The sequence below is a fragment of the Falco biarmicus genome, chromosome 15, assembly GCF_023638135.1.
Source record: "Falco biarmicus isolate bFalBia1 chromosome 15, bFalBia1.pri, whole genome shotgun sequence".
In the NCBI taxonomy this organism is placed as follows: domain Eukaryota; kingdom Metazoa; phylum Chordata; class Aves; order Falconiformes; family Falconidae; genus Falco; species Falco biarmicus.
Window position 1 is genome coordinate 8230678 of NC_079302.1, and position 24475 is coordinate 8255152.

Consider the following 24475-nt stretch of genomic DNA (forward strand, 5'->3'; position numbering starts at 1 on the left):
CCTTCTGTGCGTAGTGCAACTGGTCACCTGATTGCAGCTCAAGCTACTGAGTGACATCCTGAAGGCCAGGCTGCAGTTTATAGTGAGGAAGATAGAGGCATTTGAATAGAACAGCCCAACTAGGATCAAATGTGAGCCTTCACAAGTCTCTCTTGAGCATTTAATGGGTTAATTACAAAATCCTGCTTATAAAACTGAGAAACAAGGCACAGAGAAGCTGACTTGCTGAAGAACCGGGAGTTTAATCCAGATAACCCAGACGCCAGCTTGACAATCTTACTCTTGGGCCATCTTTACTTCTTGTTTTCCATTCCCTTAAAGGCCTAAGCTCTTTTGTTCACCTCCCTTTCTCCTTCCCACATAGATATTTCAACATATGTATATGTCTGTGTATGTGGAATATCAGCAAAGCTGATACTTTGCTCCCTACAGAGTTCCTTGTGACCACTCTCTCATGTAACTAATCCATAGCAATGTATACTGCAACAAGGAAAATTAAAAGGTTGGGAACCACTGACCTAACTTCTTAGTAAGCAATACAGCTGGCAATCAGATGTAACCTGAGCTCCTCGTTATTGGAGCTGCCTGAGCTATTCATAGCAAAGTAAAATTGCTATGGGAATTGAGCTGGATTTATTTTGTTTGAATGCAAATTATCCCAGGTCAGACAGGCTCAGATCTTCTGCCCCCTTCAAATTCATTTGCATCAGCTCTGCCAGGGTGAAGCTGGAGGATCTTTGCTGGGGAAAAGTGGGTATGGATAGTGAACTGCCACTGCCTAGACCATTTGCTCTGGGGCTTTGATGCAGTCCATGTAAGTGACTCTGAAGCCAAGACCTCTGATCAGAGTGAAGGGTCTACCATCGGCTAGCCCTATGTGGTGTCCAAGTGCATTAGGTAAGTCGCTCTCTCTCATGGCTGCAACTTCATCAGGGTATCTTGTAAGGAACAGGAGTCTTTCACACTTATCTGCCGCTCTCACTCATGATTCTGAAAGGTCCAGCTGCCAAAGTCCCATCATCACAGGACAAGCTGTTTTCACTAAAAAAACACCAGAAGTTTGATAAAAGGTAAAAAACTTCTATAAAACTCATTTGAAAATGGTTCAAGAAATCAGAAAGAAAATAAAACACCAAAGTCTTTTGGCATTATTTAAAAAAAAAATCTCAATTTATAGTGTTGTTTCCTGCAAGGCCTGATTCATGACTTTTAATGTTTGGAGTTGTGTGTCTGATAGGGAGGAATGTTCCTGATCAGAAACACTCAAGCAAGCATCTGTTAATGCTAAGTACCTATGGAAAAGAATTTCCAAGTACTGATTTTAGTTATCTATCATCAGTTCTCTTTTTTTTTTTAAGCTGTTCATTTTCTGTGTCACTACGCCTTAATCTTCCTGGGTTTGCCCTTATCACAACTATAGGAGCAGAAGATTCATTAAGGAGGCATGTACTTTCCCCACAATATTAGTACATCTGAATTTCATCCACATAAAATCAATTAGCTGTACACAAATGAGGAGGAGAATCTTGCCAGAACGTTTTCATTGCACCTAATCCTTTGAGCAGCATGAATAATTCATAGGAAATCATCCTTAGGGTGAAATTCTGCCCTGTCCAAAGGTCTGTTAAAGATCTAGGCATCCTGAAGTCACATTTCAGAGATTTAAGAGGAACATAAATGGTGCTTTTGTTTTGTGCTGTTACACAGAACGAGAGAACAGAGAGGGCTGCGTTTTCTACGCTTCAAAATTGCCAAAAAGGTTCACCTCTTCTCACGCTTTAAGGATTCTCTTAAACCATGCACTCAGCTACATGGGATGCTAGATTAGGGGACTAACTAAGCTACCTTCTGAAGTCACTTGTTCTGTTATTCTTGGTGTACCATAAGTAACTAATCAACTGGAAGACAGGAAAAGTGAAGCATAGATGCATTCATAAAACAATCCTGCAGTTTCCTGTTTACTTTGCGATGGATTTCAGAACTGTCATAAGTAATAAAGTATCATGATTTTATCTTACAGTTGCAGGGATTTGCTTAAACAGGCCATACCCAAGTGCTTGTACAGTTACCAAGCTTAAATTCAAGCTGTTGGTTTTAGCTAATTGCTTTCCAGAACCATTATAGCAAGCCAAAGAGCCATATTGATGAAATCATTAATGAAGTGATCTTGAGTGCAACTTGGTTGACTTTGGGCACTTAAATATTATTAGTGTATGGTTAGTGTCATAATGCTGTAAGTTTACATTAGTGTTTTTCTTCTGTTCATTTATCATACCTACTTCTGTTAAAAAAAAACCCAAACCCAAACAAACAAACAAAAAAACCCATGAAAAATGAGGGTGCTCACGTACTGACAAGCAAGTATTTAATCTGTGGCAAAGCAATCAAATTTGTGTTGGTTCTAGCATATCTCATTACCCTGCTATAAATACCAATCTAATACATTTAAATACCAGTGTGACTGGTTCATTTACCTTAACTGGAGGAACAAATAAGAAAATTTCCTTATTTACCATATGTTGACAGAGGGTTGCATAAAGATGTTTTAAACAAGTTCAGTCAACTGCAGAAATACAAAGGCACTATTCAGAGATAACACTGTCTTTGTTCATATAGGAATAATTAAAGACATGTAATTTTGTTACCTTGTTTTAATAATTGCTGAATGTTCTGCATAGCACTTCTTTTGAGTAACTAAACAGAGTAGTCTTTCATGACTAACTCAGGCAGGCAATTTAAACATCGTACTCTCCTTCTGTCAGATCCTCAGACAATAAAATGCTATATTGTTACGAACTCTTTAACATTTTACATTTGCAAGAAATCTATCTTATGTTAGAAAATGGAAGAAATTGAGTTATTTTTGTGAGTCACTTAGAATCTAAAGAAAAATGTGATCTGCTGTACAATTCTCAAGTCAGAATAGGCAACAATTAGTGATGCTAATGCTTCTTTCACAATAAAAATATTTTAGTGTGTATAAAGGCCATTAACTTAACCTAAACATTTGCTGTGGTACAAAGCCAGATATTCCAATCTGGTGAAAATCAGTAAAGATCTGCTGAGGTTACTCTCATCAGCCAAGGACCCAGTCCAATAAAACATCACGTTTGTACTTCCCTGACTCCAGGGTAGTCGTCAGTAACTGCCCACATACAGACTTGATACTTTTCTGAAGAATGGGTGAATTTGTTTGGCAAACATAAAAGCTAGGGAAAAGTTTAGTTAACTTAAATTCTTTCTTTCATTTAGTGTGTTTGCATGCCTTTGTGCTGCCTGGTTTGGGATAGGATCAAAAATGAACATGCTCTGAGTTTTACTCGTGGGATTTCTGACTTCAATAATACATGTGTATTATTGGAAGCCTCATGAGAGTCCATTCTCACTAGTTTCCCAGAACATTTTCTTTCCCAAATTGGTATAAATGCACTCTGGAAATGCTTGCAGAGACAATGTTCAGCTCAGTGGGAGCTCCTGGGTGCTTAACACTCTTTAAAAGTCAGTAATTTATTTAACGACATGGGTATGGATTTAGGGTCCAGCCTTGTCACTTTTTGCTGGAGAATCATGGGTCGTACCCCTGTCACTGTGTCTCAGAAGCTTGTTTCATTTACCCAGTGCTTCAGCAACGTGGGCACATCTGTGTGAAGTGCCCTTCTGAGTGGGACAAAAATAGCTTCTGGAGGTAAAACACACCTTAGCTCTGTTAGCTGCTGCTGTCCCGTTTGCAGTTACCACCCAGAAAAGGAGCTCTAGGTCATAGCGAAGAGGGAATGAACTTTAATTACCATGATTTACTGCCATTGGTTTGGCTGTTTGCTCATGATGCTTCCCAAGGGTAAAGATATCTTTCACCTCAGCAACACTTTCTGCAATTTGGCTCCTTCTTTCTGCTTTGCCAGATATGTTGCTTGTCATTTTTTCTACCTAATTTCACATCTTAATTTGCTCATTTTGATTATATTTTCCAGAGCATTGACATTTTGACCCTAACCTGAGAGGTGCTCAATAACCCATCTCTCAAAAAGTCAGTTAGTGATAACAGGTATGTACAATTCCAGGTCAGGCTGGGCTGTTCAGCTGGCTATAATTCTTGGAAGCAGTTTTTCTTATGACTGTAGTAAGGTTATAGTCTCACGTATTTTTCAGACTACCAGCTTAACCCATCTCAAGAGGTGAGTCTACTTCATTACAGATTCTCTAAAGAAACAATAATTTATTTAAACTGCTTGCATGATGCAGGATTGCTTTGGACAACCTTGTACTAGTATTGGTTGAATATCCTTGCTCTGGAGGAAAGAGGAAGCCATATGATGAATGTTGGCAAACTTACCAGGACTTTATTCTACCTGGGTTTCCTTAGCATGTGTGAGAAAACTATGTCTCTACCCCGTTTTCAAGGCTTGACCCAAACCCCATTCTGAACAGCTGGCACTTTTCCTGCTGTCTTGACCAGATTTTGTGTCAGGCTGCTGGTGTATGCAGAGGGGACTGCCATCTCCACATGATGTTCTCTCAGTATGCATTTGAAATAGGGCTGAAATCAGTCGCTGTTCTCCAAGCTGCTGGTCATGAACTAAATGCTCCAAAATACCATGTAGAGACACATAAATGTTACACTGTGCCTGAGCTAATAACCTGGTCTCTTAGCAGCTACATTGTTTCTAGTTTGAGCTGGCTTGCCACCAGCTGCCCTGGAGTATGTGCAGAATGAATGGAGGGCTGAGAGCAGACTGAAGGTCATGAGGTCATTTCTGTACTTCATGATGGAACTATCATCATCAGCTTATAAAACCTGAGGGAAGGGCCTCATCTCCCCATCAGTCTGTGGTGGAGTCTGAGTGGAGGTACAGGAGTTATGGGGAGACCTTTCCCTTCTTCTAGCACATGGTGCAGCACGTTGGCATTTGAAAATTGACATCTGCCTGATTCTAAAGGCCAGTCTGGGCCCAAAGGCAATTTCTGGCTGTTGTCAGCTGGTTCTAAGTTGTGTGAATAACTTTATGTTCTCTGGATCTCTATCGTACCCTCTTTCTGCTTCTAGGATACTCATTATTCCAGTATGGGAAACAATCTGGTAGACAAACCCACAGGTTGGACACCAGAGCTAGGGGAGTCTCTCCTCCAGCAAGGGAATTCTTCGGTGGCAGAGATGGGTCTGTTGTATTTCCTTTGTGGTGCAATGTGCCAGAGACTTAGCAGAGCATCGGGGCAGAAAATAAGAGTTTGACTTTGATTAAAATGAACTGTAGCTAAGATAATTTCATTAATTTTCTCTACAAAGTGAACAAGAAAAGACTCCAATATGCTGTGGCGTGAGATGGTCCCAACAATATTGTGATGTGAGTACTAGATATAGAGACATCTTTGCCCTCAGATAATTTTAAATAACCAGCAACCGTAGTTCTTAGGCCATCTGTTCTTCTTATTCTTTATATTTCAAGGAAGTTCTTAATTTATATTTCTATTTGTTTTAAGTAGAACTAAAAACTGTACTTTATGTCTCTGTACTTTACGTGCTGTAACTCTTGTTAAGATGTGTTTGAATCAATGATTTGTGTTTTTTAGAAGCTGGACAGTTGGGAAATAACAGAAGTCTTGGATCAATGTACACTGAAGTCTGTGGAAAGCTTTATGCCAATTTCAGTTGGCCTTTTGTCAAGTCTTTTAAAACTGCATGAATTTTTGGAACTATTTTAATGGGTGTGAAACAACGTTTAACTCTTCCTTTTGAAAGATTTTTCATCTTGAGTACATACACACCGACCTAATGGTATAGACTTCATTGATTTATTTGGCCATTGTTTTAGCTGCTCTCGGTTAGAGGCACAGTTGTTTTTTAACACCTAATTTTATGTGCATGCTCATAACACTGAGTAAAGCATTCTGGGTATAAGTAGTATTCCTTAGACCATACATGCAAACTTTTTAGCACTTTATTTAGTTGAGATATTCCTGTCTTAGTACAAACTGTGATTTAACTTTGTGTCAGTCAGTATTACGTAGTTACGTTTAGCAGAGACATTGCAGTTCATTTATTCATGCTTTAATTCTCAGTTTAATTTCATTATGCTTCTTACCTCATTATTTGCATCTGGTTTATGGAACTCCTGCAACTTTAATATGTTTATGGCCAAGCTGTTGCTTTCATTTAATTAGCATGTAACGAAAATGCCTTATATGCAGAGAACCCACAGCCATGAGGGTCTTCTAGCTCAGAGCAAGGGTTTGTCTGCTACCTGAGAACTTAGCTTTGTTCAACTATAGGCAAGGAACGTAAGTTTTGAAAATCCTTTGCTCACTGTCACTGCTGTGTTTTTTATTGAGGGTCTGTTTTTTGGAGATGCTGAAGCCTCAAAATGAATTGGGTTTACAGGCTGGTAATCTGCCAGAGGCTTTGCTCAGAGTCTAACACAGGAGGAGACAAATGGGAGCAGCCTTTGTGCTGTTCCAGTAAGAGGGCAGTGAGATCTGTTAGAAACAGATATGTTAGCATGTGACTCTCAAAACTGTGCTATGTGGGTCTAAAATCAGTGGAAGATTTACCTGGGTTTGTATAGCTAAGATGAACTTTCAGTGTTTTGAAGAATTCTTCTTATTTTTCAGCTTATAATCTAACTTCAATGTAAAAAAATCTTGAATCAGGTATTTTATTATCCTTTCCCTTGTCCAAATTTGATTTTGCAATTCTTCCTCCTTTTGAAACACACCAAGAAAACAGAACAAGTGCCTTACCTTGGTGATAACACCCTGATACTGAGGAATTTCACAAAGACGTAATGGATCTGAAAATTCCTTTAGCCCAGAGCTAAGCAAACATTTCCCAACAAATAACAAGTGGTAGGAATGTTGCCTTCTCATCTCTCCTCAACTTTTCTGCAAACAAACTGCAAGTTCCTCTAATTTATTGATTCGGAATTATTTGCTAACCACACAGATCAACGTATGTCTTTCTGTTTACTTTCCAGTGGCATGGAATATCCCTTACAGAAGGAAAGCAAATGTGTTGTGAGGAAAGAACAAGAGAACAGCAAATTCCAACTGAGCAATCTCTTGGGTTTTCCTTCCCACCATATTCTCACAATTACTGCTGTTATTAGTTATAGCCACAGTGGGAGAGAGAGGGAATAGAGAGGAGTCCCTGGCCTTTTTCATGCTGTGTTGTCTAGACTTGGTAAAAACGTTAGATTTTGTCATCCTGCTTCCTCTCATGGTGTTATAATTGTGGAGAATCTGAAATAAAAGTGGAGTTTTGACCTATCTGACCCTCTCTTTGATGGGTCCCAAACCCATCAAAGTTAATGGAAAGATACTGAGTTCTGATTCAAGGAAAACCACATGTATACTTAAAGTTATGCTGTAATAGGGAACCTAATGCATGAATTTCCATGACAGTTTTGACAGTATGTGTTCATCTACTGAAGTATTGGAGCTGGATAAACACAGTGCACCTAATTTACAATTAGAAAAATGTTTCATGTATTTGCAGAAAAAATTCCCAGAACCCTTTTTTTTACAAAAATAAAAACCCAACCCACCACCCTGAAACTTAGAGTGCCCATGGGTACACACTAGCCAAAATCTGGCCTTCAAGAAACTGGGATTCTTTGGCAGCTTAAAGTTAGAAAAGATGATTCTGTGCTGGTATCCTACCTCTGTGCTCTGGCATTTCTCAGCTGTTATATTTTCCAGCCAGCATGACCATAGCCATAGGCCATTTTGCTTTACCTAAGGCTAAAATTAAAGAACCTGCAAGAAAAGCCTCTGGCAGTTATTGCCCAATTGCCCCCTTTGCAGTGATCCGGAGCATCTCTGTCAGAAGCCAGGTCAGCATACTCAACGTTACTTTGGAATTGCCAGACAGATTATTTTAATATGAGGTTTTGAAACGATCCCATACCTGGAAGAAATAGAAAATGGTCTGTGATTGAGTGAGTGTTCAGACTGCTCCGTGGCACTTTCCCTTTCTTCTTGACAACTTCATAAAACTCGATGTTATCAAAACAAAAGTATCTTTCATTTACACAACATTTTTCAATTTGGAGGATGTGTCTGATGTAAAACCCAAAGGAAAGGAGTCTTATGGGAGATTTAGAGTAATTTCTACTGGGAAAAAAGTGAATGCATTTGTAAGGCACGCAAGTCAGCTACAGGCTATGTAAAGGTGCAGCAATATACATGCAGCGCAGGGCCCAGAGTTCAGTTTACTCTCGGCCCCCCCACCCCCTGATTCTCAATCCACCCTTACAATGTTAAATATAGAAATTACATTGGGGGCTGAAACTTGGTGTACATCAGGGACAGTGTCTTACAGGAAAATGTAGAAAACCCTTTGTTCCATATGGTTTGAATCATTGACAAAATGAATCCTACAGGAATAATTTCTAGAAGCCTTTAAAATGGGGAAATAAAAACCAGATTCACTACATTTCTGTTTTCCAACTGAAAAAAAAAATCATTTAGCAGTGCCCAATTATCAGTGCACTCTAGCAGATAAAAATTGCCTCTCGGAACCACTTTTAAATTGTGTGATGACACACATCATAAAGATTTAAAATATTAGTCTTCTTCCCTACAGGAAAGTACTTTGTCATGACCAAATGCGATCTGACATTTGAAATATGCCAACTTATTGCAGTGAACAGCCAAGTTAAATTCTTGTCAATTATTTAAAGCCTGTCTCTTATTGACAGAGGCAATTTTAACCTTCATTTAGAATGTTAAGAAGATCATAGGCTGATATCGAATTATGAATTCATGTTGAAGAAAAGAGAGGAGGCAAACTTAATCAGAATGTCGTATATGTTTGTTTTCACATTATTTTGCAGGAGACAAGTAGACCCTCATAGTTCATAATATGGAATCTCTTCTATTGTCAAAATTCAGGTCACCATTTGATTTTGCAAGCACTATTATTAGGCCCCTGTGAAAGTTGCTTGTACTGGGGAGTACTGCGAAGCCACCTTTGATTTGGAAAGGCAGAAGTGAATTTCCATGAAAAGGGCATAGTGTATGACTATAGGCTGTTAAGAACCTGTATATCTCTGATAAATCTTTTCAGCTGGAATAGACTTAAAGTCAATTTTAGCATTAACTTGGTAAGTGGTTAAAGCTGTGAAGATTTCATATATAACTTTCTATTTTGACTTGCTTTTCATTTTCTGTTGACTTTTCCTCATGGGAAACAATTTTGAAAGTGCAGAAAATTCCACAAATCCTCAAGAAATACAATGCTTACATTAGGCATTCAAACTGGTCTCCTTCTGATACCCTTGGCATTCAGGTCCTAGGAGGTTAGTCTAAAGAAAAGCATCCATTTCAGGAGGGAATAGGTGTTACATGTCTAATATGTGCATTTTCAAAGAATACTTTTTGAGGAAGGAGGTGGAATCATAATCTGGGAGGACTTAAGATGTCGGGCAAGATGGTTTGCAATTGACATTTGTTTGTCTGCACATATTTTTCTGAAGCATAAGAGATATGTAGTCCTCGTGGGATGTCAGTTTTGGCAGGAGCGTGTTGGCACATGGTAGAGCCTCACTGATCCAAACCAAAAATCTGTATCTAGTATTACGTATATAATGTAATAGAATTACCTGATGAAACTTCTTCTTGGTTTTTGACTTGGTAAAAAGGAGTGTTTATTACAACATGTTTTACAAAACCAAGAAATGAAATAAAATCATAACTGATTAATGAGCTGCATGGAAATACTTCCTCAGTGCCACCCACATTTCCCTGGCCCTGATCCTGGAAACACTTCATCACATGTGCAGTTTTATGCACAGATACTATGTGAAAACTACAGCGTAGTTTTCCCATACTTACTTCTGTCTTTCAGGGATCCAAGAAGGAAAACAATCAGATACTTGCTTTTACTGATCAGTTTTCTTTTGTAGGAGGGCATAAATAATAAACTGCATTTATGAAGATTAAATTGCAGGGAGTTGATTACTGAATGATAGCACTAAAATGTTCAGATGCTTCAGCTTTGTGCTGCTGTACTATAATGTGCTTACGTTTATACTTAGGGGTAACCTTAAGTCTGGGATTCCCATCTGGTAATACCTTATTCAGAAAAAAAAAAAAAAATTCAAATATATTGGTTTACTAATGTATGCATTTATTAGAAGTTGCATTTTCCAAAAGCTTTTTCTTTTTATGTGAGACTGTATATGCTGTACACAAACACCCATAGAACCAAATCTGTACTGTGAAGAATGGATTAATATTGCATACGAAATTATTCATGGTACTGTGTGAAGGTGCTATGTTGCCAGTCCCACAACATTCTTGTTTTGTGTGTTACCAAACGTGAAACCTTGTGATCTCCGAAGTGAAAAAATGCATATTTTAATTGAGAAGACTATCTAGATTATATCTTGAGTAAATCTAATTTAGAAGAGCACATTTTAATCTGTCTAGGCTTTGAAGAAAAAACAGTTTAAGACCTAGCATGTTCCAGCTGTGAACTTTGACAGTCTTTTCTCTAATTTCTGGTGGTGTTTCTTTTTTTAGTCAGGTTTGATAAGGACACAGAAGATCGAGTTCCTTATATCTCCGTTACCTCAGCAGCTAGCACAGGAGCACAACTACACATCGCCTGCTGGACACCATCCTCATGTATTATATAAACGAACTGCAGAAGAGAAAGTGCATCGGTACACAATAGAGTCCAATCCCAAACACTTTTCTTTTGGTCATCACAGAACTCACACTTCCCACAAGTATCATGCTCAAGCAAATGGTTACCACCATGGAAGGTTTCAAAAGCAACATTTTTGTGGACGTCGCAAGAAATGTATGTAAGGAAACTTTCTCTCCTTGTTTGAGATAGTGGCTCTTAGAGACTGTATGGTGATTCTGAAGTGTGATTCACAGTCACCTTTGTGATGGAGATATAATAACCTTAAATTATACAGTTCTAAAGTGGATTAGATATTACAGACTTGATTATTCCTTTAAATTGATGTCATAATCTATTTTATTAAGCCATTAGAATCACTGTTTAGTTTTCTTATTCTCTACCTAGATTAAAAGATCCCTTGCCTGATTTTTGTGACAATTACGTAGTTTTCAGTAAGCAGTTCTGCACAGTGATGGATGCCAAGCCCCTGATCTGCTCTCTGTTAGTTTGGGGATATATAATTAATTAGGTTTGAAGATGGAGAAAAAGTAATCAGTAATTTCTGAGAGGATAGAGAATACGTCTTTCAGAACTCACTATTTGATAATGAAATGTTTAGCAACTGAGATCTTCAAAAAGAACCTCCCATGTAAATTGTTTAAATAAGATTTTGGAGCCACCTCTTAAAAAAAATATTGGAATATATTATCCTGCCAAGGTCTAGTCTGAGTCCTCATTAGACCCTCAAATTGCAGAACATTTTAGATCCCCCTTGGACCCTATATCTGTGCTTACAGCATTCAGTTGATTCTGTTTGAAAGCTGATCTGCTTTAGAGCTGAGTTTCTTAATGAGGGTCTCCAGGACTGCACACAGTATTGAAAACATTGTCTCAGTCCAGTGATATTCTTCCAACTTCCTACTTGAGTTCTTAGAAAATGAGACAGTTCCTTTTCCAAAAGGCAGGCATGTAAGGAAGAAAGAGAAAACAAACAGAAGGGAAGGAATGAGAAAGGAGGTAGTGGAAAAGGTGGCTGGCTGAGACTGAGGCCTGCCTGAGGCCTGAAAACTGCCTATTAAAAATTGACAGCTTCCTCAAAAATCCTTCTTTCTAGATTGGAAAGCTAGACCTCAAATACCAGATGCACAAGCCTATGATTCAACCTATAAACATTTGTATTCTAATGCAGTTCACAAATACCTCGTTACACACTCCCTTTCCCTCCTGTCTGGTTTTCCTGCTGCCTGCTTCAGAGCAGAGGACACTGGTGCTCATCAGCTCTACAGCATTTTATTTGCATTGTCTGCTGTGATCTTGCACTTCTTTTACTGTATGCCCTGTGACTGCTTGTCCAAATTAAGAATTATTTGTGTCCACTTGAGCTTTTACATGGTGCTTATTGCTATAATAAATGAATACATTTTGAACACTGTATTTTCATAACCTCCTGGCATGTGAGAAGATACTGTCATTATTCTCATGGCTCAGACACAGGAGAGGTCAAAAATAACCATTGCTTCTGGGGACCAAATCAATAAACTGAGGTTTTTCTTTAAAATACTTAGCAGAATATATGCTCCTCTAATTCTATGTGTGTATCTATATATTAAATAACTTCAGTTACAGCTGTGAGTTCTTAGCTGCACATTCAAGTTGGGTTTATGTTAAATGAAGAACATGCAATTAGCATCTAGCTGTGATGAGTTTAGTATAAGTGATTTACCCATCATTGTTTAGATTGTTTCAGATGCTGTTAGGATCTGATTAAGCAAGATTGCATTTAATTACCTTAACCATGAAACTTTCTTTTCACATCCTGCAGTCTTTCAGTTCATGCAGTACATATCTGTAACCTTCCGAGAGAAATGAAGGAGTTCTAAAAAATTACAACCTATTTCTATACCCAGCTTTGGCTAATCTATAGAACAAGTCAATGTATGTTCACTGAATGAATGCAGTCCTACAAATAAAATCACTTGTGATTGTTTAATTGAGTAAAGACAGGATGTAGAAGAAAACATCTCACTTCAGTAAAGGCAACACCTCTTCTATGATTATTTGGGACATTTTTCTTGGTTTTGGTTTTTTTTTGGTGGTGGTGTTTTTTTTCTTGGTTTGTACATTGTCTTGTTCTGAGATCTGGAGTCATATCAGTTTGAAATTTTCAGCAAAGTCCAATCTGATCACCTGGAATAGAAAATTTCAGCTTGAATGAACAAAGGCATTCAGAATGCAGTCTTATGGAAGACACTCCTCTACTATTAACACCACTGAGTTGAGGTTAATTTATCCTAACCCAAGAACGACTCCAAACTTGATGAACAGTAAGAGGGAAGAGCACACTGCCACTTTTAGTGTCATAAAAGTAGCTTGTCCCACTCACCATCCTCTACAATTTCATATGCTGGCAATTTGTAAGCACTAGGACAGCCAGTTAATAATCTTTCAGACCCTTCACAATCTAAATGTTTTTAGATCCTGAGAATTAACTGGACTGTAGATCATAAATCATGCTTGAAACATTGCTGCTGCTTAGGTTTTATTAGTAACAGTGAAGTTAATTCAAGAGCAAAACACTGCTCATGGATTTATGAGTCGAATGCCTTGAAGTCGTATTGCCTTCAAAACAGTACATGGAAACTGATGTGCCTTGAACTGAATGCTTCACTCTTGGGTGAGGCATGTCTTCATGTCTTGACGTGCTTCCAGAAAAGTTCTTTGAGCTTGTAAAGGACAATTGTTTATAATGACTGATACATTTTAAAATCTTACTAGCACAGTTACTGGCATGTTAAACATAGTTCAGAGTGACTTAGTCCTTGCAAGCAGGCTGCTGTTGTGCATTCTGTGGTATTCATGATTTCCCAGTTTGGCATGGAAGGAAGTAGCATCTGTTTTAACTATGTCCTTGTGATGAGACACAGGCAGGATTTTTTTGATTACCTGAGGCTTCCTCACTTGTGTCATGTTACATCCTGTGAACAAAAAAATTCTATCGTTATCTGAATAATATGTTGAAGTGGCCTTCGAGTTAATTCTTGATTCAGAGGCAATGTAGGTTTATGCAAAAGAAGCTATGAATAACAGCAGCATTACAGGACTAGGATATAGATTTATTTTCCCATTCCTGGCTGTGAAGAAATGGAGTAGAGACCATGCTCTAACTGTGCCATTGACCATGTGACACAAGTACAGAGGGAAAAAGTGCTCCCTGGCATTGGGGTGTGTGGGCTGGATGCGCATATCCTGTTACCAAGCCCTCCTTGCTATTGCCTGACATTTCCCTATATAAATATATTCCCAGCAGGGATAATCTCAGTGGCAAATTCACATAGAAGGCTAATGTCAATCACAACAGCAGGCTGGCAGGAATCTTACTTGTGGTGTGTGTCTGCTTTCTGTACTGACGGTGGACATCTGTTGTGGAAAGGACTTTTTTACCAACTGCTATGTAAGTAGCACATGCCAAACACCTTAAGAAGTTATCAAAAGGATAGGAAAAATGTAGATATTCTGTTAAACTTCTGTATGTATTTTTTGCCACAAATACTACCATTTTGTTAGATTAATTCTTTTATTTTTAAAGTGGTTATTGCATACAATTGTGGTTCTCCCATTTTCTTCTCTCCCTGTAGCCATCCTTCGCTCAGGAATGAATCAGGTCTTTATTAATAAATATAGAATAACTTAGCCATAAGTACTAGATCATGTGCTGTAAAAATAATCTAAGGCTCTAAACTTGTGATGCTTCATTTTCTGATGAAACTGTTCATGAGTGCTCTGAACCTTTTCCAAAACTGAGTTTTATTTCCTTTTAGATGCACCTAAGCCACCCACGGAAGAGACGTACATTCGCTCAGATGAATATGGGACTTCTGCAAGGTTCAAAAGATCATCTGCTAAAATTCAGAAAAATGGAAGTCTCAATGTTGAAACCCTTGTTGTGGCAGATAAAAAAATGTTGGAGAAACATGGCAAGGAAAATGTAACAACGTACATCTTAACAGTCATGAATATGGTAAGATGTGGTGTATCTGAATTATCCCTAGATTATCACAGCTCTGTCAACAGTACTGTAGGGTTCAAAAAAAAAAAAAAAAGGAAAATATTTAAAATGTCATATTTTAAATTACTTCTTGTGTAGTACAAAAAAGGCAGATACTCTGAAATGGAAACTTTCATTTAGTATCATGAAACTTTGTTTTGTCTGATGTCTCTCCTTGAAACAAAAATTCATTTGAGAAAGCACAAATTTATTTTGTGAAAAATCATATAATTTAACAAAAAATATATTTTGCTTTGTGGCTTTGCCCTTGTACTACAAAACTTGAATTTGAACTTGATTACGCTTAATCCAGGAAACCAAGGACAGAACAAAGCTCACTGAAGACAATAGAAAGTTTTCAAGGTTTTTGAATAAGTCTAGTGGTTTGGGGCATAATTCTGGGTTAAACTATTTTAAATTAATCTGAAAAGGTAATAACTCCATTAATTTTAAATGGAAATTGAAGCCAAATGCAGTAACTCAATACATGAGTTTAGTCTATTAAAAAAATTACACATGTAGATGATATTTCCTCTTCAATAACCATTGCAGGTCTCTAGTCTGTTTAAAGATGGAACAATTGGAAGTGATATAAACATTATCATTGTGAGCCTTCTTCTTTTGGAACAAGAGCCTGTAAGTTGGGTCAGAATTTTTGTGTGGTGTGCTTCATTTGCTGCTGTTCACAGGGAGTATTGGGTGTTCCTATGTTAGGTACATGAACTTTCATTAGAGGTTTCTTAAGACATAAAGCGTGAGAAGAAGATGAAAATCACAAAAACCTCCAAAATCACACTTTCTGCATTTCACTGCTTCTCAGTTTTTGATACTAAAATCTTCGTTTCATGTAAATGTTCTTTAGAAACACTGAAATGATTTCAGTGAGATAAAACTTAACAATTTCCAGCATTTTCTTGAACAGAAATAGCTGGAATGAGAAATCTACTTAAGAAGTATTTAAATAAATAAAAAGATTGTGACCTGGACTTTCCAGGATGTGGTGATCAGAAGGGCAAGGAGTCAAAAGTCCTGAATTGAAGATAGTGTGTAACAAAAGGTGGGAGTGGTGCCAATTCTTTTGGTAAGGATGCTGACACAAAAGGAGACAAAATTTCTTCTGATGAAGACAAATTTGTGATGGGTTGATCTACTTGGATAATACTTTTCCTTCAGAGAAATCTCCAAATATTTTAATCACAAGATTGAAAACAGTTTAGCGTTCAATTTTATCAGGAATCAAAATTATTTGTACACTGTAATTCCAACCACTGACTTTGAAAATATCTGTGTCTGGGGAGAGGAGCAGTTTTATTCTACAATTGTAATTGATTCACTTATCAACAGAATTGGTCATCACAGACAGTTAACATGGGAATACATAAGTTTATGCAAAACAAATATGAAAAAGTAATACTCTTTTCCCTAACCAACTCTTATTCTTTCAATTGCCTTTCTCAAATATTGATGGAAGCACCTTATTTCTATGTCCATGAAATATCTACAGGGTGGATTACTGATTAACCACCATGCGGACCAGTCACTGAACAGCTTTTGCCAATGGCAGTCTGCTCTGGTTGGGAAGAATGGAAAGCGCCATGACCATGCCATCTTGCTTACGGGCTTTGATATCTGCTCTTGGAAAAATGAGCCCTGTGATACTTTAGGTATGATATGAAAACATGTTCTGATAAACTCGTGAGTGTCAACAGCATCATCTTGATTTATAGAGATGGGAATGTTTTAAAATCGTCTATTTTTGCACATAATAGTAGCCTTTTTGAAGCGTAAAGAACACTATTATTTTTATATATTTGTCTCTGAGATACCTAAAAGAAAACGAGTATTTCCAGTATCATTGCCCCAGAAAAAGTGGCAAAATAAGCTTTCTGAAGACATCCTTTTGAATTGTCACCTCTTCAAGGAATATTTTTGATTTTGAGAATATTTCTGAGCCACTGATATTTTTTTACCTTTTTATGACTACTTGCCCTTTTTGAATGGGATTCCTCCCTAATTTGGGAGCAGTGAAGGCATGAAGGGGGGAAAGAATAATCTTTACAAGTAAAGTATATTTTGAGAGGTTAGGTTTGATTTATACTTCTTATACAGGATTTTCTTTATAGCTAAATAAAAGTCTGCTGTAATTCCTCCATGATAAATCCGATGAAGCAGACAATCATCTTCATGCACCACAAATAGACTGGCTTATTAGGACCAGTGCAGATGATATATGTATTTGGGATTCTGTAGGGGAACAAACTATTCTACTGCTTCCTTCCTTCAGGATTTGCACCTATCAGTGGCATGTGCAGCAAATACCGTAGTTGCACCATTAATGAAGATACAGGCCTTGGACTGGCTTTTACAATTGCTCATGAATCTGGACACAAGTAAGTTTCATGAGTCTTACATGCTCCTTCTATAAATAAATCTGTGAGTGAATGGAAACATAGCACAAGTTAACATAAATCAGTTAAATATGGATCATTTGAATCGGATGGATGGCTGAGCCCAAAGAGTGGTGGTGAATGGAGTTAAATCCAGGTGGTGGCCAGTCGCAAGTGGTGCTCCCCAGGGCTGTATTGGGGCCAGTCCTGTTTTGTATCTTTATCAACAATCTGAACAAGGGGATCAAGTGCACCCTCAGTCAGTTTGCAGATGACACGAGGCTGGGCAAGAGTGTTGATCTGCTTGAGGGCAGGAGGCTCTGCAGAGGGGCCTGGGCAGACTGGATAGACGGGCCACGGCCAGTTGTATGATGTTCAGCAAGGATCAGTACCGGGTCCTGCACTTGGGGCACAACGACTCCCCGCAGAGCAGCAGGCTGGGGGCAGGGGGCTGGTATGCTGCCTGGTGGGAAAGGAGCTGGGGGTGCTGGTTGACGGCTACCGAACGTGAGCCAGCAGTGTGCCCAGGTGGCCAAGGTGGCCAGCAGCATCCTGGCTTGTATCTGAAATGGTGTGGCTGGCAGGACCGGGGAAGTGATTGTCCCTCAGCACTGTTGATGCTGTGCCTTGAACGCTGCGTTGGGTTTTGGGCCCCTCACTACAAGAGGGATGTAGAGGTACTGGAACATGTCCAGGGAAGAGCAATGAAGCTGGTGAAGGGTCTAGAGCGCAATTCTTATAAGGAGCAGCTGAGGGAACTGGGGGTGTTTGGCCTGGAGAAAAGGAGGCTCAGGGGAAACCTTATTGCTCCCTACAACTGCCTGAAAGGAGGCTGTAGTGAGGTGCGTGTCAGTCTCTTCTCCCAAGTAACAAGTGGTAGGATGAGAGGAAATGGCCTCAAGTTGCACTAGGATTTAGACTGGATAAATAAGGAAAAATTTCTTCACCGAAAGGGTTGTCAAGCATTGAAACGGGCTGCCCAGTGAGCTGGTTGAGTCACCATCTGTGGAGGTATATAAAAGACGTGTAGATGTGGTGCTTTGGTTTTGTGGTGGACTTCGCAATGCTAGCTGAACAGTTGGACTTGATGATCTCAAAGGTCTTTTCCCACCTAAATAATTCCGTGATTCTATGATTTATAGAGTGCTGTATAATGATTAGAATACATCAAACATCCAGTTAATGTGTTGGCCATGTTAAATATCATCTCTTCAAGAAAAATAAAAATAACCACTGTTGGATTTTGATTGATTTTGCTGCCATAGGTGGAGGAACCTTATTCTGTCACAGCCACCTCACAACTGTTTCTAATTTGATGGGAAGCTATAGACAATTTTAGGCCAGAGTCAAGATTTTTCACTCAGAGGTGTGTCCTTTAGCATGAAATGATGAATCAGCTGCTCAGGGTAACTTTCCTTTTATTTTTATTTTTCAACATTTTATATATTACAGGTGATAACAAGAATAAACAGTAAAAGCTGACAACAATAATCTACAGGCTTCCCACATTGCTACCATGTTCTGGTAGACAAATTGCTTCTAGGATCAGTGTGGTTGCTCCAAAAAGAGGTAGAACACTGCAGCTCACAGTATGGAGGAGTGATCTGTCTGAATCTCTTAAAAGTCCCTTTCCCAGAAGACCCAGTGTTTCATAGCATCTGGGAGCCATTCATTCCATTCAACCTGTCCTTTGTTCTCTATAACTAATGCGTCATTTGGCTAAAAAGAGCCTTTGTGGGGGTTTCTGCCTCCCTGTCTCTACATCCATTGGATTTCCATTTGGTTTCTATCATAATAAGAATGTAATTTTCCTAAGAACCTCCTGTCTCTCAAACAAAATCAGTAATAATCTTCCATGGAGCTTCAGCTGTTCTCTGAATTGTTGAATTAAATCTGAAGATGATGATTAGGTTTTGCTCTTCTGGTTTTTTTTTTCCCCAAATAATTTTGAATTATTTTTTCACAACTTTATTATGGTTTTGTTTTTCAGTTTTAACATAGTTCAAGCTGGAGTCTGTGTAACCACTGGCAGCATAGAGGCATAGTTTATTTATGTGGTACAGACCTGAAATCAAGGGTCAGATAAAATCATGGGCGTAGGATCTTTATTTTGTCCAGTGACATTACTGCACAGAATATCTTTGAAAAGCAGTGGTACTGTATTCTGCTGTTCGGTCAAGGCATGTGTCCTTCTGATTCTGCATGACTGAATCAGGACTATTTAGTTTTCATTGTACAAATATGCTCTACAGTATATACTATGACCTAATGTCTACATGAGTGACCCTTTCACAGGTTTTTGTACATCTGATGGGAAACAAGGGATTAAAAAATAATCCAGCTACCAGTGAAGCCTGTGGGAATGGTGCCAATGCTTTCAATGGGACCAAAGATGTAAAATATATAGTTTGATCCTCCTGTCACACTAATGCAGTTTCACTGGCCTCAGTATATTTTTAATGCCCTTTGATCAGTATTAGGAGAGAATCAGGCCCACAGCTTATTTTTCAAGAAATATCCCCTTTCGTCTCTTAATGCCCTTCCTTCCTGTTTATTTTTTTATTTGCTTTGAGAGATTATGCTTGGAAATTTTTTAAGTTGGGGTTTTTTTTCTATTTCACCACTACCTTTGATTCTCCTATTATTCAGCCTTTCTTTGGTATAGTTCCATACTCCTAATTAAATGTATCTTATGTCCTGGAAAAAAATCTGTGCCAGATATGAAATGTCTTTATTATCATATGTTCGTGTTCATGTTCCTGAGACTACCTAGTATGTGATTGAGAACAACTGAATTCTGTCTCTGTGATACAGAGATTCTTGGAAGAAAAAAATACCTGTGACAGACTTGAAGGTGCTAAGGTCCACTGTGAATATATTATCCTAAGGATTTTGTAGTAGGAGAATATTGTATACTGTATAGATCACATTCTGCAATCCACCAAATACCTTCAGTTGTTACACATTTTTATGGTTTTCTTGAAGCAGTTTGTGTTTTTACCTGAAAGCTTAACTGTTCCTTTGGGAGTTCAGAGCCCATTATGTCAGTGGGTATATAAACTCTGCATTCTTTGGCTGCAATGCATGTGAAAAAAAGTTAGCATTTTATAAACAATTCTAAAATACAAGCTCAGTTGGTACTTTTTTTGTCCACTTATAGGAGCCATATATTTTACCAAGTTTGGAGCCTCAGCTGGTGGCAACACATGCAGTAACTCTGATGAGCCTGCAATGATTTGTAACAGTAGAGGACCAGCTCCAGTAAATTAGATATTCCCTGCATGTGCACAGATTGCATTCATAAAGTTGCCAATGTACTACAACGTTGAAGTAACAGATTATGAAATTTCTATTCAAAACACATTGATTTTTACAGATGTCCCATATAGTGAGTAAATATAAAACAGTGGAAGGAAAAAACCTGAAAATTAGCTTTAAGATATCAATAAGCTCCACATAATTTATAATTTTTATGTGTTTTTTATTATTGCTTATTATTCTTTATACTATCCCAACACCTCTCCTAGTGAAAGGAGAGCCTCACGGTGCTGCAGACTGAGCAAAGCACTCAGAAAGAGGCAGTATTCCCACTAAGAGATTACAGTCAAGGCAAAGTAAGTGACAGTGTATGACAAAGGTGAGGAAAAGAAAGTGATTTGCTGAGATAATATAGCAAGTTAGTAGCCAAAATTCAAAAAAAATAAATCACATTTTTATATTCATACCTTGTATTCTATTCATTCAGTCGCACTTCTTTTGCTAAAGATTGAATACAGCTATGTAGTTCTTGCCTCCTGTTATGAGGACAGTTATATTCTTACAGCTGTGTAACACTGCTGTTTCCCTGGATTCTGATCTCCACACCATTCATGTTAGCAGGCATTATTGCTAGGCAGAGAAAGGCTCAGACTGCACGCATGTTTTAGGCTGATGGATTTATAGGCAAGTACAAGTATGGCTGAAAATAAGATCCACCATTTCCATCCATCCCACCACAGAACATTTCTCGTTCAGGAAAAAGAAGCGGTTAAACTGTAAAACTGACACAGTTGGCAGCTCTGGTACTTATGTGGCAGCATCTTGTCATCAGCTCACATTGCAGAGCTCCTTTGCCTCACCAGTATGGGCCTTTTGTGAAACCTGACAAACTTTTTCTCATCAGACAAGTGTATGGTGACAATAAAATTTGAATGGTATTAATTGGAGCTTGTTTCATACTAATAGTATTAGTATGGTGCATCTGTTTTCATCCCTTTGGAACGAAAGAGATGAATTCCACATTCCCTGTGGAGTTCAGGCATAGAACTTTTACCCAGAAAGTGTTTCTTCTGCCCCAGATTTTGTCTTGCTTCTGATTAATCTAGATTTTCACTCTCACACATGGTTCTCTTTTCAGCTTTGGTATGATTCATGACGGAGAAGGAAATCCTTGTAGGAAAGCTGAGGGTAATATTATGTCTCCCACGCTCACGGGAAACAATGGAGTGTTTTCTTGGTCTGTATGCAGCAGGCAGTATCTCAACAAATTTCTCAGGTAGGTCAGATGTAAATCTGGGCTGGTGCCAGGGTATATATCTTTAATAACTGGGCTTGAATTCTTGAACAGACATAAAAATTACTAAAGTGTGAAATTCACCTCTTTTAAAATGTGCTCAAACCCATGTACTACGTGAGCCCACACACTTGGACTTATGAAGCGTATAGGTGGTATGGCATGTAAATGTTTTTGTCCTGCCTCGTTTCAAAAGCATGAATTTCACCCTCCATGAATATCCCGCATATCATTCTTTCCCAGGCATTCCTGTCAGCAGCTAGGTTTATTAGAGAATTAGTAGGAAGTGAACACCAAAGAGGGCAGACACAGTGGTACCAAAGTCATTACAAAATGTCAATTAACATTAGTGGCCTTTCTCATTGGAGTTTTTCTCTTGATCTAGCTCATGTCACGAGCAAGGACATTTTACATTTTTCATATAGTGTTTCTGGGGGGAATGAAAGGAAAAAGAGAAAGATACCAATTACTTCTCCGGCATGTTGGCATTACTCAGTGATGCTTTTAAAGGAACTGGTGTTTGGGCTGTGTTTAATGTCTGTAGAATTGCAGTCCTTTCCTGTACAACTTTTCTTTTGTTTGTTGTGCGTGGGTAGACTATACATGATTACTTAAAAATGTGGAGGTGGTAATAAGACCCAGATCCAACACAGGCATTTTAGATGTTAATTCCTTAGAATGAGAATCAAGCACCTAGATAGTTTTGTGGATCTGATCCTTGAATTACAAGCTGGTATCTTAGAGCAGCGGCCAGGAAAGGTGACAGAATTCTGGTGATTTATTTTTTGCTGCCATGCTGCAACATATTCTGAGTACACAAGCAAATTGCAAATTAAAAGTCATGGAAGCCCTCCAACATGCAGTATGGTCCAAGAGACTTACACTTGGAAGATAAATCCAGCATAGAGTGACCTTCTATGTACATGGGTTCTCAAGCGTATACAAAGGGAAAAAAGTAGACTGTACGTTGGTCTTAAGCTGGACACAGCCAACCCAAAGCACACAGCGTCAGCAGCCTCCTGTTTGTGAGTCCACACAAAGTGAATGCTGAAATGAGACAGTGTGCCCGCTGGTTCTGTTGATTCCTTTTGGGTAATCCATTTAGGGGAAAGAAGCAGACTAGATCACCTTGCTCTTGGCTACACAGGAATAAAGGGAGGAAAATAATTTGACATCATTCTTGTTGTCACAACAGTCTGAAAGCCTGGAAAGTCCCGCTTCCTTAAAACTTTGCAGGTTAGGCTACCAACAAGATGTCAAGATCTTTTGGCTTCTACAAGCAGATATTCTAATTTCAGTGCATACCTCTAAACCTAGTTAAAGGTACTGCATACCATATTATGTGTTTTTGCTGGTCTGTAGCAAATTAAAATATTTTAATATAAAGATCATAGTAATGATTAATATACATTCTCATTATAGTACAGCTCAAGCTGCCTGCCTGATTGATGAACCTAAGCAAACAGGACAGTATAAATACCCTGACAAACTGCCAGGGCAGATCTATGATGCTGATACCCAGTGCAAATGGCAATTTGGAATGAAAGCAAAACTGTGCAACCTCAGCTTTGTAAAGGTACCTATTGATATGCTTTTGAGAAGTTAAAATTACATTAGAGAACTGCAGTACACTAAATAAGTACAAGTAATACAGTGTTCTTTGGAGGCCTGGGCTATTTCTCTACCTTATCTTGCTTGGAAATTTGCTTTGAAGGTACTGGCCTCTTTTGAGGAATACTGGAATCCCAGGGGAGTTTCAGAAGGAAATGTGTTCTTTCCAGGAGTCATAAGGAGTGCAGCTGAATACATAAGGCCCATGAGCCCTTGGCTACCGTGCTCAGGGAAATCAGCAGGCAGTAGCATTTTGATCAAAACTTGCATTGGGTGTGGGGTAACAAGGACTAAGTTATTTGTGTTTTATTTTACTCTTATGCATTGACAGTAAAGCCTGGAAAATTTATAAAGAGTTATCTTAGAACAATAAAAACATAAATTACACTCTTGACTTCATAATGAAGGATTCATTTAATTAACTCATTATTTCAGTGACTGCTACACTCCTTGCTGATCTCTTCAGAGAAGACATTTTATTAAATAATCTGAAGTGCTCATTCTAAAAAGTATTGTAATTTCTTTTACTCCTGTTAATATCATGGAGTATTTTGATTTTTTTTATATACTAACCACATTTATCAGGTGATGGCAGCTGTTTCTTCTATAGCTAGTAAAGAAAGAAGAGAGAATGAACAGCACTGTGAAGAGACTCTGTTTCCAGATACCTCCTGAGTTTTAGAAAATCTAGACTCTTCACAGTATTATAGTCCTTGTAGACTTGATGTAATTTTAGCGTTCAACCTTTTAACGCTGTTTTTGTTCTATTATAGTCCCACAGTCAAAACAGTTTTACAAAATACATAGTGAAATGGTGCATAAAGAAGCAGGCAGTATACAGAATGTGGCTGTGCTATGATCTTAAACCCTGGACTCTATCTAAATTCAGAAAAGGTTTTATTTATACAGCTTTTAGGGTAGCAAAGGCATGTATCTTTTGTTACTCTTTCTAAACATGAGGAAATGATGGGAATTATGAGTACTATAGATAGAGTACTTTTTTTCTTCTCAGGATATATGCAAATCGCTCTGGTGTCACAAAGTGGGTCATCGGTGTGAGACAAAGTTCATGCCAGCAGCAGAAGGAACAGCTTGTGGTATAAGTATGGTAAGCTGTTTTATAAATAGGACAATGTCATTCTAATTTGTTTTCAGACTGTATTGGGTCAAATACCACCTCCTGTCCAAACAGTTTTATCCAGATCCCTCTAGGTTTGCTCTCATGGACTTTCTGATTGCTCTGTAAATGATTG

The 24475-nt window shown here is 38.3% G+C and overlaps 1 protein-coding gene across 2 annotated transcripts in view; it reads left to right on the forward strand.

Annotated features, from left to right (window-relative positions):
* The window catches only part of ADAMTS18 (ADAM metallopeptidase with thrombospondin type 1 motif 18), a 79885-nt gene that overhangs the window by 18328 nt on the left and 37082 nt on the right, over positions 1-24475 (forward strand). Inside the window, exons 4-11 of one of the 2 annotated variants that reach the window (XM_056361200.1) lie at positions 10519-10801; positions 14446-14645; positions 15225-15308; positions 16177-16336; positions 16957-17062; positions 21456-21593; positions 23034-23187; positions 24235-24330. In XM_056361200.1, coding sequence (XP_056217175.1) covers positions 10519-10801; positions 14446-14645; positions 15225-15308; positions 16177-16336; positions 16957-17062; positions 21456-21593; positions 23034-23187; positions 24235-24330 — 1221 coding nt within the window. Of the gene's footprint in view, positions 1-10518; positions 10802-13738; positions 14079-14445; positions 14646-15224; positions 15309-16176; positions 16337-16956; positions 17063-21455; positions 21594-23033; positions 23188-24234; positions 24331-24475 lie in introns of those variants that run through there. The other variant, XM_056361201.1, reaches the window with a different exon arrangement.